The sequence below is a fragment of the Peromyscus leucopus genome, chromosome 15 (genome assembly GCF_004664715.2).
Source record: "Peromyscus leucopus breed LL Stock chromosome 15, UCI_PerLeu_2.1, whole genome shotgun sequence".
In the NCBI taxonomy this organism is placed as follows: Eukaryota; Metazoa; Chordata; class Mammalia; order Rodentia; family Cricetidae; genus Peromyscus; species Peromyscus leucopus.
In genome coordinates, this window is record NC_051076.1 from 24,845,192 (window position 1) to 24,863,124 (window position 17,933).

The 17,933-nt window shown below is 38.0% G+C and overlaps 3 protein-coding genes across 4 annotated transcripts in view; all 3 read left to right on the forward strand.

The window, feature by feature from the left end:
- Positions 1-17,933, forward strand: part of LOC114690673 (interferon-activable protein 204) — a 60,075-nt gene that overhangs the window by 26,547 nt on the left and 15,595 nt on the right. The gene's annotated exons all lie outside the window — the stretch shown is intronic.
- Positions 4,399-4,692, forward strand: LOC114690677 (ATP synthase subunit f, mitochondrial-like). The gene has a single exon (XM_037211215.1). It carries the CDS (start codon positions 4,399-4,401, stop codon positions 4,663-4,665), a length of 267 nt encoding a protein of 88 aa, XP_037067110.1. The 3' UTR covers positions 4,666-4,692.
- LOC114690609 (putative GPI-anchored protein pfl2) overlaps positions 15,231-17,933 on the forward strand; it is a 77,641-nt gene continuing 74,938 nt past the window's right edge. Inside the window, exon 1 of the mRNA XM_037211206.1 lies at positions 15,231-15,768. The gene's annotated coding sequence lies outside the window, so the exon portion shown is untranslated. The remainder of the gene's footprint in view (positions 15,769-17,933) is intronic.

Sequence of the window (17,933 nt, forward strand, 5' to 3'; positions counted from 1 at the left end):
GAAATTTTTCAGATTCACAAACACATGTTGTCTTAATGATTTCATGTGCATATTTAACATCCCTCATTTCTCTCTTCTACACCAATTGAAAAAATCAGTGTTTTACTCACTGTTAGATTTTCTCTCATCTTGAAAATTTATTATTTTGGGTGTTTTGCTTGCTTTTGTTCATTTTGTTCATTTTTCCTAGTGTTAAATGTACGAGACAAAAGGGAGATTTAAATAGAAATTCATTTCTGTTAACTACATTTAAAGTATTTTAAAGACTCTTTGTAAACCCTAGTCTAGGATTTCAGTATACTTGAACTTAATATTTTAAATGTTGATTTGAAAACTATGCTCATATTAGACCAATCTTGTTAAGTTTATCAGTAAATTTGACAAAATTTCTAAATATTTTTGGATGTTTTCACCTTGTTCATGTAGTAAGTGCAAAAAAACTACTAAAGCTACTATAAAATTGGGCAGGGGGTTAATTCACAGATTTGTGAACTCTTGCACACACACAGAATGTATGCTACATATGTGCTTGAATGCTACATAAATGCATGTGCATATGGAGCAAAACATATTCCATGATACTACTTATAGAGCCTTGAAGGAATAAAGCTATAAGAAAATATGATGTAGCATTATTGGATAAATTCATTATTAAAGCTGCTATCTCTTTCTAGGAAGGGAAAACATATTTCTTTGTGTTACTTGAGAGTAGTTTTTTGTTTTGTTTTGTTTTGTTTTGTTTTCGAGACAGTGTTTCTCTGTGTAGTTTTGGTACCTGTCCTGGATCTTGCTCTGTAGACCAGGCTGGCCTCGAACTCATAGAGATCCACCTGGCTCTGCCTCCCAAATGCTGGGATTAAAGGAGTGCACCACCACTACCTGGTGAGAATAGTTTTTAATCTTAAGTTATTTAAAGCTACACAGACACAGACGCAGACGCAGATACACACACACACACACACACACACACACACTCACATATAATTAATTACTTTAGGTATTATTGTTTTTAATTTTTCCACCACTAAGGAATGTTTGGTTACAGCATTTAGGTGCGTGTCTTAAATAATATTTGACAGTTATCACTTGACTGACTGGATCATTCATGAACAAGCTGATGGTGGAGATTTTTCTTGGTTCTGTTGGTTTCATTTCACTTTATAATTTATCTATCTTACATTTTAAGACAAAAAAGTACTTATCTATTTCCCTTGATCATGTTGCGGTATTTTCTTAATCCTCTCTCTGATATTAGGACTTTAAGTTTTTTTGGTAAATAAATATTTTAATTAATTCACTAAAAATTTAATACAATGTATTTTATACATTTTGGCAATTTTATTCATCATTTATAACCCCTAACTGTTCTTGTGTCCCCCACACTCCCTCTCAAATTCATGACTTCTTTAATTATTAATATTTTATACGTATATAATAGTATATATTTATGTACATGCATATATATGTTGTGTTTACATGTGTCTATGATTAGGGTTCACCACTTGGGATCTGATAACCTGTTAGAGGGCTTGGCTCAACACTGGAGAAGACTGATTCTGCCTTTTTGTTTTGTTTTTTCATTTGTTTGTTTTGTTTTTTCTAGACAGGGTTTCTCTGTGCAACAATCCTGGCTGTCCTAGAACTTGCTTTGTAGACCAGGTTGGCCTCAAGCTCATAGAGATCTGCTTGCCTCTGCCTCCCAAGGACTGGGATTAAAGGTGTGCACCACTACTGCCTTGCTCAATTCTGCCTTTTCTAACAGCATTTAATGGCTATAGCTCTTCATATTGGCGTAAGGTGTGTGAGATTTCCTGCATCCAGGCTGGCAAGTGAACTGGTGTTGCCATTATGAATGTCTTGTTTAGGCAGTCTTGTTATTAAACTTTCATGATATGCAGCTGTGGCGTGTATAGAAGACACTATCCTGCCGTAAACAGTGTAATCATCTGGCTCCTACATTCTTTCTTCCACTGTGTTCCCTGAGCCTGGCTGCTGGGTTTGTATTAGAGATGCATCAATTAGGGATGAGCACTCCACAGTGTTGTCCTCTTGATTATTTTGTTTATTTTAAATTAAGAAATGTTTTATTCATTTTAGATACCATCCACAGATCCCCCTCTCTTCTGTCATCCCCCCCAACCCACCCCCCATCCCCTCCTCCGACAAGGTAAGGACTTTTCGGAGCCCACTACTTATGGTGAGACACCTTGCACAGCCTTGGGGCATCTGCATCAACTGAATGTAACAGACTCTGTTGTCCTCTTGATTTTTATCAGTTATGGATTTAAGTAACGTTCTCATCTGCTGCAAAAAAAAAAAAGCAGCTTCTTTGAAGAAAGATGAGAGATATGCTTGCCTGTAGGTGTAAGGATGGGTATTTAGAATGGAATGCAGTTGGCAATTATACTGGTCTAGGAAAAGATTGATTGTTCCCCTTCATCTAGGGACTGTGACCTCACCAGCCAGGAACTTGTTAGGTTTTCAGTACTAGATGTGATTTCCCTCCTATGGAGAAGAAGAGGGCTTAAGTCCAATTGGTCAATGTTGGTTACTTCCAAAATAGAAGTACCACTATTGTCCCATTGGGGATATCTTTCTGTGCCGTTCATTGTTGTTGTCTATAGGCTTTATAGCTGGGAAGGAGTATTAATTACTTTTCCCGTTTGGCAGCTTGCATACCACCTTCAGATAGATTGAGAACTAGTCCACAAACTCTTCAAATGTTGTAACTCCAGATATCTAGATTCCATCACAAAAACACAAATATGAACAACCAGGAGAATATGACTCTTCCTGAAAACAGCAATCCCATTCTAACAGGCCCTTAGAAAAGACATTTCGATGAAGCATGAGGCAAAGACTTTAAAATAGTAATTTAAATATGTTTGAGGATATGAAAAAAATCTTTTATAAAGATGGTGAAAATAGTTGAATGAAACAATGAAAATAATTAAAGACATGAAAGTAGAACTTAACAAAGATATAGAATCACTAAGGAATCCCAAACATAAATAAAATGGGATATGAAAAAACTCAGGAAGTCAAACAAAACCTCAGATGTAAGTCTCACCAACAGATTAAAAGATGTGGAAGGGAGGATTTCAGACCTTGAAGTCAGGGAAGAAAAAAATGGATAGCTTATCTTAATCAAAGAAAATGTTAAATACAAAATCAAACACAATTAAAAGTTGTACTTGACCAAGTCATCTGAAGTCAGTGTCCAATACACCTAGAACATATGTCCCATCCCAAGATGGGCATGTGTCCTTGAACCTCTTCTAGCTCCAGAGCAATGTGGTGTCTGTGTGTGTGTGTGTGTGTGTGTGTGTGTGTGTGTGTGTGTGTGTGTAGGCCATGAAGCTAGAAAAGAGAACATGAGCTGGAAAGAGTAAGTCTTAAGACATGTGACTAAAAAGCAGAACTGGCACAATCTTTTAGAGAAAAGAGGAAACCCCCAGGATAGGGTGAGAGGGCACAAAGAAGCCTTTGTGGTGGAGACTGATGAGAGCAAAGTACTTAAAATATATTTACACTCTGGTGTCCATAGTCTCTGTTAGGGTAGCTGGAAGAGAGATGGTAAAGGATTCTGTGGATGTGCTGTCATTCCAGGGAAAATTATCAAAGATCTTCTGTGAAAAGAACTAAAGATGAAAGTTCCTGTATTCTCTGTGGCTTTGAAAATAACTACTATGGTTTAAAAGAGAACAATCTTTATTCCCCCCTTTGTAAACAGAAGAATTGAAGCAAAAAAAAAAATGTTCCTAAACCAAGAGACACACTATCCCTGAGGATGTCCCAGCTTAGCTTGACTTCACCTACCAGCTCAGATCATACTGAGAGTCAGCATCTGACCCCTCACAGCCATTCTTCAGGCCTTGCTGAAAGTCAGCCTCGAACCACTCAAGTCTCTGGGAGTCAATCTCAGACTCTTACTAGGAATCCACCAAATTCTCCCAACCATTCCTCATCAAATTTATGATTTTCTGTTTCCTTTCTGATATCTTCATAATAAAGTTACAATGGTGTTGCTGGAGAATTTCTCTCCAGCTCCCGCCACCAAGTCCCGCCAGTCCAGAGCCCACTTATAAAATAAACACACAGATGCTTATATTATTTAAACTGCTTGGCCAATAGCTCAGGTCTATCATTGTCTAGTTCTTACTCTTATATTTAGCCCATTTCTATTAATCTTTACTTTGCCACGTGGCATCTTCCTTGTCAGTCTCCCCTCTCCTTCCTCCTTTCTTCATTCTCCTCTCTGTTAGTCCCGCCTATACTTCCTGTCTGGGTATTGGCCAATCAGGGTTTATTTACATAATGCAATATCCACAGCACTTCCCCTTTTCTTCTTTTTTAAAAAGGAAGGTTTTAATTTTAACATAGTAAAATTACTGCAAGATGGTGTCACTCGTGCCACCGAAGGATAAGAAGCTCATGGAGGTTAAACTTGCAGAGCTGCCAAGCTGGATAATGATGTGGAATTTCACCCCCAGTGGCACAGTGAGAGCCTTTCAGAGAGGTTCTGACCGGTATTACAACAAGTACATCAACGTGAGGAAAGGCAGCATCTCGGGGATTAACATGATGCTGGCAGCCTATGTGGTTTTCAGCTACTGCCTTTCTTACAAGGAACTCAAACATGAGCGGAGATGCAAGTACCACTGAAGAAGGGTCACAGTGGAGGGCACTGTACACCGGAGCACAACCGCCTGCCCCACTCCTATCCATGAATCCAACCTCGGCTGAGTCTTCTTGTCCTAAGACGTAGTGTCAAATAAAAGGTGACTGGCTCATGAAGAAGAAAAAAAAAAAAAAAAAGAGAGAAGTCCCAGTGAAGGTACAGTATCCATAGTGTAGCAGAAGACAGAGACCTAGAATCAGACCAATGACTCATTGTAAAGAACACTTGTAAGTAAACTTGTGTGGACTAAAGTTTTTGTTGTGTGACTCACTATGTCACACTACATCTTCAACCATGAGATATTTTTCTACTAAATTTTACTTTATTTGTTGATGTGGTGTTGTAAGGGCAGAGGGTGGATGAGAAGGGATGGGGTGATGAACAGGATGGGAATGCATAAGGTGAAATCTACAAAGAATTAATAAAAAAGCTTTTTAAAAAAGGAAATACCAAAACCCCACACGATAGATAAATAATCCTGAATAAAAAAGAACTGTTAGAGGTATTATCATCTCTGATGTCAAATTGAACTAGAGAATAATAGTAATAAAAGCAGCATGGTATTGGCATGAAAACAGACATGTCAATCAATGAAATAGAATTGAAGACCCAGACAAAAGCCAACACACCTACGGACACTTGATTTTTTTGTTTGTTTGTTAGAGAAGCCAGAAATACATACCTGAAAAAAGACAGCATCTTCAACAAATGTTGTTGCTCTAATTGGATGGCTGCTTGTAGAAGAAGAATGCAAGTAAATCCATGTATCATCCTGCAGAAAACTCAGCTCCAAATGAATCAAAGTCCTCAACACAAGGTCAAATTCACTGAATCATATAGAAGAGAAAGTAGAAATATCCTTGAAGTCATCGACACAGAAAAAGACTTTTGAGCAGAATACTACTAGCACATGCACTAAAATCAATAATTAATAAATGGAACCTCATGAAATGAATAAGCTTCTGTATAGCAAAGGACACCATCACTTGGACAAAGCAGAAGGATACAGAATGGGAAAAGATTTTTACCAACTATATATCTGATAGAGAACTATTACCCAAAATATATTAAAAACTCAAAATATCAGATATCAAGAAAAGGAAACCCAAGTAAAAATATGTTACATATCTAAATAGATATCTTAAAAGAAGAACCTCAAAAGGCTGAGAAACACTTTAAAATGTTCATTATCACTATCCATCTGGGAAATGCAACCAAAATTACTTTGAGATTTCATTTTACACCAATCAGAATGGCCAAGATCAATAAAACAAATGACATCTCATTCTGGCAAGGATGTGGAGTCAGGAGAACATCCATTGTTAGTGGGAGTGCAAACTTACATGTCCTCTACAGAAGTCAGTGTGGTGGCTCCTCAGTAGGATGGGAATCTATCCACCTGAAGTTCCAGCTATACCAATTTTGGGTATATAAAGGAAGTTTCATTTTACCACAGAGACAGTTGCTTAACCATGTTCATTGCTGCTCTATTCATGATACCCAGAAATTGGAAGACCATCAATGGGTTAATGGATAAAGAAAATGTGGTACATTTACCCAGTGGAATGTTACTCAACTGTTAAAAAATGAAATCATGAAAGTCACAGGTAAATGGATGTAACTAGAGGGAAAATCATCCTGTGTGAGGTAACTCAGACCTAGAAAGACAAATATTTTATGGGTTGTGTTCACTTATATGTGAATGTCAGCTCTTAAGCCAATGATAAGCAAGCTACAATCCATATAACCACCGAGGTTAGTTAGAGAGTAAGGAACTAGGGGAGGAAGGATGCATCTCCCTAGGAAAGCTGAGTAGAATAAATAGGTATGGATGGACAAAGAGGGGGAAAAATGGGAGGATCAAACAGCAAAGGAAGGTAGAGAGGAGCAGAGAATGGACTACATGGATGGACAGTGGAAAATAAGGGCCATTAGAGAGGTCATAGAGAAACTTAATACAATTGAAGCTTCCTTCAGTGTATATAAATAGGAATGTAATGTAAATGAAATCACCAAATAATGGGAGAGACAGCACCCCAACTAGACAATGCTCATTACCAAATGAAGTACTGAGAATGGGCTATATCTATTTGAGTTTCTGGCTAAAGGGATCACATAGGAACCCAAAAAGGACCCAGGTTATTGTCAATAATATTGATGGCTGCCTACAAACTGACAGTAAAGTCTTACTGCTGAAGAAAACACCTACACAACTCTAAACACTAAACACAGAAATTAACTACCTTGATCCTTCACCTCATTTTACTAATAATATTCAATGTACTGGAATGTACTCGGCACACAATTCTAAAGTAGAAAGATAAACACCAGCCCACCTTTAAGCCATTCCATTTCCAAAAGTGGCCTGCCTGCAAGATACGCTACTATAACACTGGCACAAAGCTTGTGGAGGTAAGGAACCAATATCTGATTTGAGTTAAGGTCAAATCTATGAGCTAGAACCATATCGAATGCTGCTCAGCTGGCCATGAACCAGAGACAAGATGGGCCAGCAAACTATGAGAAAACTAAATACTATACTTTGGCAAAGAGGATGTGGCAAGTTAAGGACTCCAAACACATTCTGCTATACCCATAGATCAGTTTTTTGCTCAGACATTATTAGAGAAGCTTCCTCCTGCAGCAGGTAGGCAAAAATACCCACAACTAGACAATATGCACATGTGAGAGGCCTTGAAACACTCAGCCCTCAATGGGATGTCTCCATCAAGTCTCTCCCTTTTGGACTCAGGGAACTCTACAGAAGAGGAGGTGGAAAGAGTGTAAAAGCCAGAGAGGATGGAGGACACCAAGAATACAAGGCATCCTAGACACAAGACTGGCACACATATGAACTTAGAGAGACTGTGGCAGCAGGCACAGGGCCAGGATGGGCCTGTACCAGGTGGGATCAGAGAGTTTAAAGGAGAAGTGGACAAGTGCCCCCATCCCTGTCCCAGAAGCTATCCACAATTGATAGGCATTTACAAATGAACAATTAGTTTTCTCCAAGGGAGAAACAAATCACTCTTAAGGGTAGTGACCGTGCTCAGTAGTAAATGGCCAACACAAAACAAACAGAACAGGATCGTTGGATGTTTTTGTCTCACATTTTTAAGTCAGGGACTTTTTTTCTTTTTATCTTACAGGTCCTTTTTGTATACATTATGGATTTTGGTTTAGGTTTTTTAGGGGATTCCTGTGTGAGAGAATGTGTGTGTCTCAGTGTCTGTATGAGTTTCTTTTACTTTTTCTTGTTTGGTTATTTTGTCCTAGTGTAGCTTGAGTTTTCCTGTGTTTACCTGGCTCCTGCAGCTGCTCAGACACAAGTAAACACGCAGAGACTTACATTACTTATAAATTTGTATGGCCATGGCAGGCTTCTTGGTATCTAGTTTTTATATCTTAAATTAATCTATAAGTTGTCGTGTGGCTTGTGGCTTACCGGTACTGTACATCTTGCTTCTCATGGTGGCATCTGGTAGCATATCCTGACTCAGGCTTCTACTTCCCAGAATTCTCTTCTCAGCTTATCCTGCCTATACTATACTTCCTGCCTGACTACTGGCCAATCAAAGCTTTATTTATCAATCAATCATAGCAACACATAATCACAGCATACAGAAAGACATCAACAGCACTTCCCCTTTTCTTCTTTTCAAAAAGTATGGTTTTACCTTTAACATAGTAAAATTACATATAGCAAAACAATTATCAAGCAAGAATCATAGTTATAATATCTAGTCTATTTGTATTTGGCAAAATTAAAGAAGATATCCTATCTATCCTATATTTGTGAGTCTAAGCTTTTATATCTAACTTATCTTTTATCACAACTAAGGAAATTATAACTATCTAGTCTTCAAATACATCAAATACCTCAGAAGGATATAATGTTAACTGAGAAATCAGAGAAGGATGCAAGCAACTATTGGGAGTCTTGCGAGAGTAGATAGAGACAGCTGACAGCCTGGACAGTCATTGAAAGTTTCTCCACATTCAAAACATCTGACATTCGCCAAACCTTTGAATGTATTGCTTTTTATTTTATTATTATTCCTTAGATGCCTGTTTGTTTTCTGACTAGATACAAAAAGAGGGGATCGTTTTGGATGGGTAGAAAGGAATTGGAGAAGCAGGGATGGCTGTAATCAGAATATATAATGTGAAAAGTATCTATTTTCCCATTTTCATCCTTTTTTAAAATATAAAAAGTAAAATATGATAATATAAAACAAAAATTATCACATTAAAGTTAGACAAGATAAGCCAACAGAAGAAAAAGAACCCAGAAGAAGGCACAAGAATCAGAGATTCAGTCATTCGTGCACTCAGGAATTCTTCAACAACCATAAACAGGAAGATCTAAAATATGTGCAGAGAACCTGGTGCAGACCTGTGCATGCTATAGTATGGAAATCTAAACAGTAGAAAATTTCTAAAAAATATACATAGAATAAAGTGATATAAATGCAATCCCTAAATAATGAGAGAGACAGAGTCCCAATTGACCATCACTTGTCACCAAACAAAACTTCTAGTGCCGAGACTGGGTTACATCTAATTGATTTTTTTGGGACCCAAAGGGGTCTCATGAGAATCTCTAAACAATGCAGCATGTTGTCAAGATAAGTTGCTCTCCATAAACTGACAATAAGATCCCATTGCTGAAGGCAACACCTACACAACTCATTGAGAATGAAGAAGTCATTCTGATGCCTACATAAAATCTTCACCCTAACATTTGAGCATTTTGGGTACAGGAAGGTACTCTGCACACTACCAAAAGTGAGACATAAACACCAAAACATACACAAGCCCTATGATCTACAGTGGCGTCTTCCCTGCAAGATAAGCTAATGCTATGGTGGCACAAAGCTTGTGGGAGTAATCAACCAATATCTTATTTGAATTAAGGCTCATTCCACAAATTGAAACCCATATCTGAGACTGCTTGGAAGACCAAGAACCAGAGATTAGATAGTCCAGGAACTTAGAGTACAACCAAATAAAACTGGTCAGAAAACAAAATAAAATTAGTGGGGACAAAAATTATTTTCAATAAAAGGAAAACAAAGAACTTAGAGCATAATTATTTTCAGATGATATGATACTCTATATTAAATACCCTGAAGACATCTCCAGAAATCTCCTACAGCTGATAAACATATATCAGCAAATATAAGGATACAAATGTAACACAAAAAATCAGTAGATTTCCTATATAAAAATGACAACATATCAAGAATAAAATCAAGGAAAAAAATCATATTCAAAACAGTTTGCTGGGCAGTGGTGGTACACTCCTTTAATCCCAGCATGCAGGAGGCAGAGGCAGGCTGATCTGTATGAGTTCAAGGCCACCCTGGGGTACAGAGTGAGTTCCAGAACAGGGGCAAATCTACACAGAGAAACCCTGTCTTGAAAAACAAACAAACAAACAAAACAACAGCCTAGAAATTACATTGTCTTGAAATGAAAGTAACCAAGGAAGGGAAATGTTTCCACAATGAGAACATTAAAACAATGAAAGAATTTAAGAAAGATGAAAGGCTTCCCAGTCTCCTGTTGCACACAAAAAAAGACAAGAGCTGCCAAACACCAGCCCTTGGAAAACATACATTCATGTCGTCTATCCAGGCAAATCAGTGGACCCCTGTCAGATGATGGCATTACTGTTGATTATTACCATTACTATTACCAAAATCCATGGCATTACCCTGTTTGTGGATCACCTTTAAAGCTCTCAAACTAACTGATTTGTGACATTTTTTCCCTGCCTTGGTGTAACAATAGTGCAGACAACATCCACTATCCTTAACAGGAAAAATCAGTCAGAAAACTGCTGTGGGATGTTTTGTATGTTAAGTGTGTTGCTCTGATTGGTTAATAAATAAAACACTTATTGGCCTGTAGCCAGGCTGGAAGTATAGGTGGGACAAGCAGAGAGGAGAATTCTGGGAAGTGGAAGGATGAGTCAGAGAGTCACTGCCAGCCGCTGCCATGACTAGTGGGATGTAAGGTACTGGTTACCATGAGCCACATGGCAACTTATAGAATAACAGAAATGGGTTAATTTAAGATATAAGAACAGTTAGCAAGAAGCCTGAATCATTAGGCCAAACAGTTTAAATAATATAAGTCTCTGTGTTTATTTTATAAGTGGGCTGCTGGACTGCCGGGGCATGGCGGGACCCAGAGAGAAAGTCTCCAGCTACAAATGGCACCCAACATGTTGGCAAGAGTTTCCACCTAAAACCTGAAAGAAAAAAAAAATTCTAAAACGGAGCTAAAAACAGCATCCTAGTTGTCTTTCTCAAGTTGGCAGGTTCTTGGCATGCACTTTTGACCAGCAGTATGGCGGGAATGAGGTGTCTACAAGTGGCACATTATGCTGTATGGTAGATTTAGTCTTTGCTAGTACAAAAAAAAAAAAAAGGTTTCTGAGCTACATGCTGCTTTGATAGAAGCATAGAATCGCTGTTTCTAAGAGTTGATGGCTCCCAGAGCTGGTGGTAGCCCAGAGCTGGTGGTAAACTATCACAGCGATGTTGGGAAGCTGAAGTGGGTGGAGCCACCAGCCAAAGCTGCTATTTTAGCCCTAGTAATGCTGCAGTTTAAAACAATAGATTCACAATAAGACAGATTCAGATGGAATAAGTCTTTAACTGCTTTTCAATATGTGTAAAAATGTGCGTAGGCTTGGAAGAGAATAAAATAGAAATACATACAGTTATATAAAGAAATAGATAGTTTTTAAAAATAAAGTCTTTAAAGAGACAATAAAGGTAGTATAAAAAATAAGTCATGTAAAAATGGATATTACATAGAGAATCTGGATATGTGTTGTCTTTGGGATTTTTAACTGCAGAAAAACATTTGATGGTAAAAGCTGTTGAGTTAAACAAATATGTATACTTTTTTTTTTTTTTTTTTTTTTTTTTTGGTTTTTTCGAGACAGGGTTTCTCTGTGTAGCTTTGCGCCTTTCCTGGAGCTCACTTGGTAGCCCAGGCTGGCCTCGAACTCACAGAGATCCGCCTGGCTCTGCCTCCCGAGTGCTGGGATTAAAGGCGTGCGCCACCACACCCGGCAAATATGTATACTTTAAAGGTACCCTGACATCAAAATTTGGATGTAAGGATATGTTGCTTTGGAAAGGAGGCTCTGCTTTTGTTTCCATAGAAAGCCAGAGGCTATGGATTTGTTCCAGATTAAGATACGTCAGGTTTGACCAGCCAAGACCCCCTGAAAGGTCTCCGGATGGCACGATGGCCCAGATGACCCAACATCCAGAATGGTTTCAAGGCAACTGGCTCAGACAATACACCCTCATGGACTACCCCATAATCCTAAAATTTTCTTTGTGTCCCCATAAGATACAGTGCCCCCCTCCAGCAGGAAGTAGTAAGAGAAGCTAGGCCCAAATTCCCAAATATACCAAGCTGGCTTTGGAGATGGAATTGGCTCACTCCTTCTCTAAACCAAAACATATTGCTAAAAAAAAAAAAAAGTTAAGAAATTCTTTTGTCCCATATCAGAAGAGCCCTGATGTGTGGGACAGAGAAAAATCAATATGTTTATTTAAATCAGGTTGATTATAAATGCGATCTCTTTCTAAAGAAGAAAAGGGGATATAATATAGATATGATAGGGTGAAAGGGTAGATTATTGAATCTACTTTTAAAGAGCAACTTGTTTAAAATGTTTTATATTGCTATGGATTTTAGTTTATTGATACAAGTTTAAACTTAATTTTGTTATACTATATTTATTTTTCTATTCTCGTTTGGGGTATTATGTTTATGTAACTCATTTAAATTGTAATGGATAATTTAAAAATACAGATTAATAATTAGTCTTCTATGATAGTCAAACTTGTAGTCATGTTGCTTTCTAGGTATACGTAGATTTAATTCAATTAGGTAGATATTCTTCAAACACTTCAAAGACCTATAGAATATGGCATTTAAAGTGTTTTAAAAATTTAGACTTTCTGGACTGTGAGACATGTCTGCTCCTGGCACCAATTTACTTCAGAGAGGAGGATGGGCATCAAAGACACTCCATATGGAGTCTATCTTTACGTTGGCAAAAATAGCCATTTGGGCAAGAAACTGTTCTTGCCTGGACTGCTTGATCAACTGGACATGCAGGACCCATAGGAAGGTGACCACTGAACGTTGCTTGACAAAATGGTCCTTCAGGTTCCTGCTTTGCAGAGGAAACTGCCAAACATTCTACAGGACACAGAGAGAAATGACTGAGAGACTCTAGGCATGTGGGCTGAAGATAGATGCCCCAACTTTACAAAGGAACATTAGGTGACTGTCCAGGCTGCCAGCTGTCTCTGTCTACCCTGCAAGACTCCCAAAAGTTGCCTGTGTCCTTCTCCCATTTCTCAGGTAATAGTATATCCTTCTGGGGTCTTTGATGTAGTTGAAGACTTGATAGTTACAATTTTCCTTAGTTATGGTAAAAGATAAGTTAGATATGAAACTTTAGACTCACAAATATAGTGCCACACCAACTCCAGTGTCATTCATGTGACATAAACAATTATGTCAATAATAGCAGATGGGAGATACATGTCCCACAGGACTAAGCTCCCTGGAGGTCCCTGGCAGAGTGCCCATGTTACGCCTCCTTCTCAAAGAAGACGTGCTTCACAGATCATGAGCTCCCTGGGCTATGGGTTCTGTATAACTGCTTTTCTGATAATGTTCTAATTAATCTATGAAGCACAGCCAAAATTAATGAATGCTTGGGTTGTGAACAATGGAGGAAAGGGGAAGCTGGACATGGATCTTAATCAAATATAGCAGATTTTTTAAGACCCCAAGCCGCTAGATAAAGAAAGTATAAAGATTCAAACACTTCTAGGGAATGAACACTCACCCACTAGAAATCCTTTAGGAATCTCAACTAAAGTGATTTATGGCAGAAGACATTATCTCATAGGAGGCAGATGGTGGGCCCCTCTGTTGAGGAAGTTCAGCATGGGAAACTTAAGGGCTACAGCAGAACCCCTTCCCCTTACAGGTGTAAAAGTACAAGAATCCATATTCCAGCAGGTAAAAAGGTTTTATATTTGAAGAGATATGTGACAAAAAAAAAAAAACTGAAGAAAGACTTAGAGAGTGTCTACAGCATCCAAATGGGCTAAGTGGGTCATGAGAACCAGAAAAGTAGAAGTGCATAATAAACTAGATAAGATGAAGGACACAGCTGCAACCGCAAAGAAATCTACACAAGTCTAGGGACTGTACTTAGTTTAAAAAACACAGACTGCACTTTGGGTCATAAAGTTCTTGTGGGTGAAGGGATATGTCTAGCACTGATTAATAATTGTGTGCTTGCTGTTTTTTTAAAGATGATGTGATTGAATTATTGCCAAGCTCTTGTTCCTTGTATGACTTGATAGTTTTCTTTTCTGTATATAAACTACTGATTTGCAGAAGTAAAATTGCAGCAGATTCAAACCACTTCTGAGTGTGTTGTCTGTCATTCACCGAATCCTTGCCTTCCTGACTACCCTAGCCCTGCTTCATCTATCATTGTAGTACCCCTGATAGGCCAGTCTGTGGCAATATAGGATAGATAGGATATCTTCTTTAATTTTGCCAAATACAAATAGACTAGATATCATAAATAGACTAAATATTGTAACTGTAATTCTTGCTTGATAATTGTTTTGTTATCTGTAATTTTACTATGTTAAAGTTAAAACCTCCCTTTTTGAAAAAAAAAGAAAAGGCAAAGTACTGTGAGATGTTCTGTATGTTAAATGTGTTGCTCTGATTGGTTAATAAATGAAACACTGATTGGCAAGTAGCCAGGCAGGAAGTATAGGTGGGACAAGCAGAGAGGATAATTCTGGGAAGTGGAAGGCTGAGTCAGAGAGTCATTGCCAGCTGCTACCATGACAAGAGAGATGTAAGATACCAGTAAGCCACGAGCCACATGGCAACTTATAGAATAATAGAAATGGGCTAATTTAAGATATAAGAACATTTAGCAAGAAGCCTGAGCCACTAGGTCAAACAGTTTAAATAATATAAGAGTCTGTGTGTTTATTTTATAAGTGCGCTGCAGGACTGCCGGGACATGGCAGGAACCGGAGAGAAACTCTCCAGTGACAGAGAACCATTGTTCTAGTCTCTGAAGCTACCCGAAGTTCAGAACTTTTCTTAAGTTATCAAGGCTTCGGTATTGTCAGTGCTGTATAGAAAGTTCAGTTCAGTTTTATAGAGACAGCCCATGATCTGTTGTGTTTTTTCATAAAAGATTCCTAAGGGATCATTAATCACTGAAAGAAGACAGCTTAGCTGTAATACACACAGCAGTCAATGGCAAATTACTTTCTATTTAGCTGAAGCTGGAGTCACATGGTTCTTGTAAAATTATGCTCTGGAAAGTCATGGCCTGGGGACCATCAATAAATTAATGAATGCTTTGGAAAGTGCTTAAACAAAAGTGATTCACCACAGATCTTTCCCTATGCAGGAAATGTTCAACCAAGTTTGAGGAACAGGATCTAACAAGAAAGGAGGTTGAAATAGCTGAGTGACTCACTTTTATCTCTTGATGATTTATTCTTCATTAAAATGAGAGTAAAATTCCCAGTGGGCCCACCTGTAAATCTGTTGGATATAAAAGCTCAATGTTGGGCTTTGTGCCTACTTATATTTGTAAGAAAAATAACTGAGTAAAGAGAAACTTTATTTTTGTGTTTTTTTTTTTCCTGGAAACTACATTAGTAACAGGAAGTGAACTGTTCTGGTTTAGAAGCTGGAGAAATCGAAAGCTATGAACACTGCTGGGTGGAGGCCAATTACATTACAACCCTCCCCAAGGAGACAGCAAGGGGTAAGACAGCTAGCACTGCTGAAGTTAGGGAACTACTTTAAACAGTTCCCTTGTCTTCCCTGTTATTCTGTAAATACTACATATTCTCAGCATTTAATAAGATTTCAACACCCTGCTGTGTACTTTTGAGAGATTTATCTTCCTACATGAAATAAACAAGCCCTATTTCCTGCCCTGCTGAGGATCTATAATCTGGACATTACTGAGACATTTCCAGAAGGTAAGTGCTGCCTCTGTTATACAAAGAGCAGATAGCTCTGTGAAATCCACAAGAATGCAGGGATCACTAGTGGTTCCTCCAGTGGAGGGTGGGGGAAGCAAGGATGGTTCCAGCTGCATTAAGGGCACTGAAACCATGCAGCTGGAGTCTAATGCTTCATTCAGGAAGATGGCAGACATCTTCGTTTCTTCATCTCTGGGGATTGGGACAAGAAAAGATGCATTTTGATTAATTGGAGTTTGTAAAATAAACATTCTAAGTGTAGGTATGAGTAAATAGAAAGTGAGAAGAAGGCTTTAGTTATCTTGGCTAGAGAGTACATGGAATCCTGGTGGCTGTGGAACATGACTGTATAAAGCACAAGGTAGTGATATGAAAGTTACCATGAAGTAATATTGAGTGTAAATGCATCTGCACATGGAGATGAATTATCTTGTGAAATCCTAATAGTACACATCATGAAAGTCAACAGGTGTGTGTATTAAAAATTTTCTAGGATTCAGAACCACTGCTATTCAAATACATACTGTTTTCATAGGCATATTTAATATTTCTTATTCTCCCCTTCACACAAGGTAGTAAAAATAGTAATTAGTCATTGGGAGAAACTTTTGGGTCATTGTGAGGCTTACTTTTTTGCTTGGTTATATTTTATTTGTTTTGGTTTTTGGTCATAAGATGCATGGATTAAAGAAGATTTAAATAGAAACATATTTCTATTGTCTACTTTTAGAACATTTTAAAGGTTGCCTGTATCCCCTTGCATAGTACTCCATGTGTACTTAAACATCATAATTTAAATGTTGATTTCAGTATTGTACAAGTATTAGACCCATCTTGCTAGGTCTACCAGCTATGTGGCTCAAAGTTCTAGATCTTTTACAGATGTTTTCACCTTAGTAATTCAGTGATTGATACACTGTTGTAATTACCACAAAACTGTTGGTTCTCGTTCTGATTATTTTCAAATTCACAGACTTGTGTGCTCTCACAGACATTGAATATATATGATGTATGTCTGTGTGTGGATATGTGTACTTGTGTAAAAATATATTCCATGATTTTACAGAGCTGTGAAGAAACAAAATAATGACAAATAGCAGGCACAATCATTAGTAGCTAAATCCATAATTAAAACTATTATATCCTTCTAGGATGAGAAGGTTTATCATATTTGGCATTTGATAACAGTTTTTGCCTCCAGTTCTGTTAAAGCTTCACTAATGCAGATAAACAGGATTGTTTTTAGTTTTAACTAATTTTGGATTTTTCTACTGTTAAGGAATGTTTTATTAACAACCTAGGGAAACAAATCTTAAATCACATTTGACAGAAGTTTTCACTGGACTGATTAGGTCCTTCATTATGGGCTGGTACCAGCTGGTTTCTGTTCTGCTTCTGCTACCACTATTTCACTGTAGGATGTGTCTATCTTACATCAACAAACTCTATGTTCTGTTCTGTCTGTCCCTCAACCATGTTATGAACTTCCTCTTTCATGATTTTTTTTTAAAAAATCAGGTCTTTATTTTGAAGCATGTGTGTGCCTAGGAAAGTTTGTATTTTCCATTTTAGAAGAACTGTATTTTGTTTCTTTCTCATTGTTTTAGTTCTTTGAGAATTTTATGCAGTGTACGTTGCCCATATTCACCCCCTCCCACAACTCCCTCCAGATACACAATCCCTTCCCTACCCACCTAACTTTGTATCTCCTTTCCTTTTTAAAACCCATCAAGTACAGTTTGTGATCAGCCAACCATGGGCCATGCCCTTAATAACAATGATTCTCCCTCTCCCAGCACCCATCAAATGACAAATATTCCTTAGCTGGTTGTGGGAATTTGTGTCCACCTCCCTTTACTTCATGATGGAATTCTGTTTGGCTTAAATTTGCACAAGTCTTATGATGTTCTAAAACGACATTGAGTTTGTATGTGCAACTGCCCAGCTGTGTTTGGGAAACTCTGTGTCCCTGGAGTCATCAACCACCTCTGGCTCTTAATTTTTTCTTCCCCCTCTTCTTCAAGGATTCCTGAGAAGAAGGGTAATATTGGTGACTACTTTTCTTTGCTGGTAAATGAATAGCACCTCCCAGCACTATAAAAGCTAGCCAGTGGGAATGTACCTTCGTGGTCACTACCAGCTGATGTCTCCATGTTCTGTGA

Bases quoted from the DNA above. Each gene is read 5' to 3' on its own strand.
- LOC114690677 (XM_037211215.1), top strand. From the start codon at position 4,399: ATGGTGTCACTCGTGCCACCGAAGGATAAGAAGCTCATGGAGGTTAAA.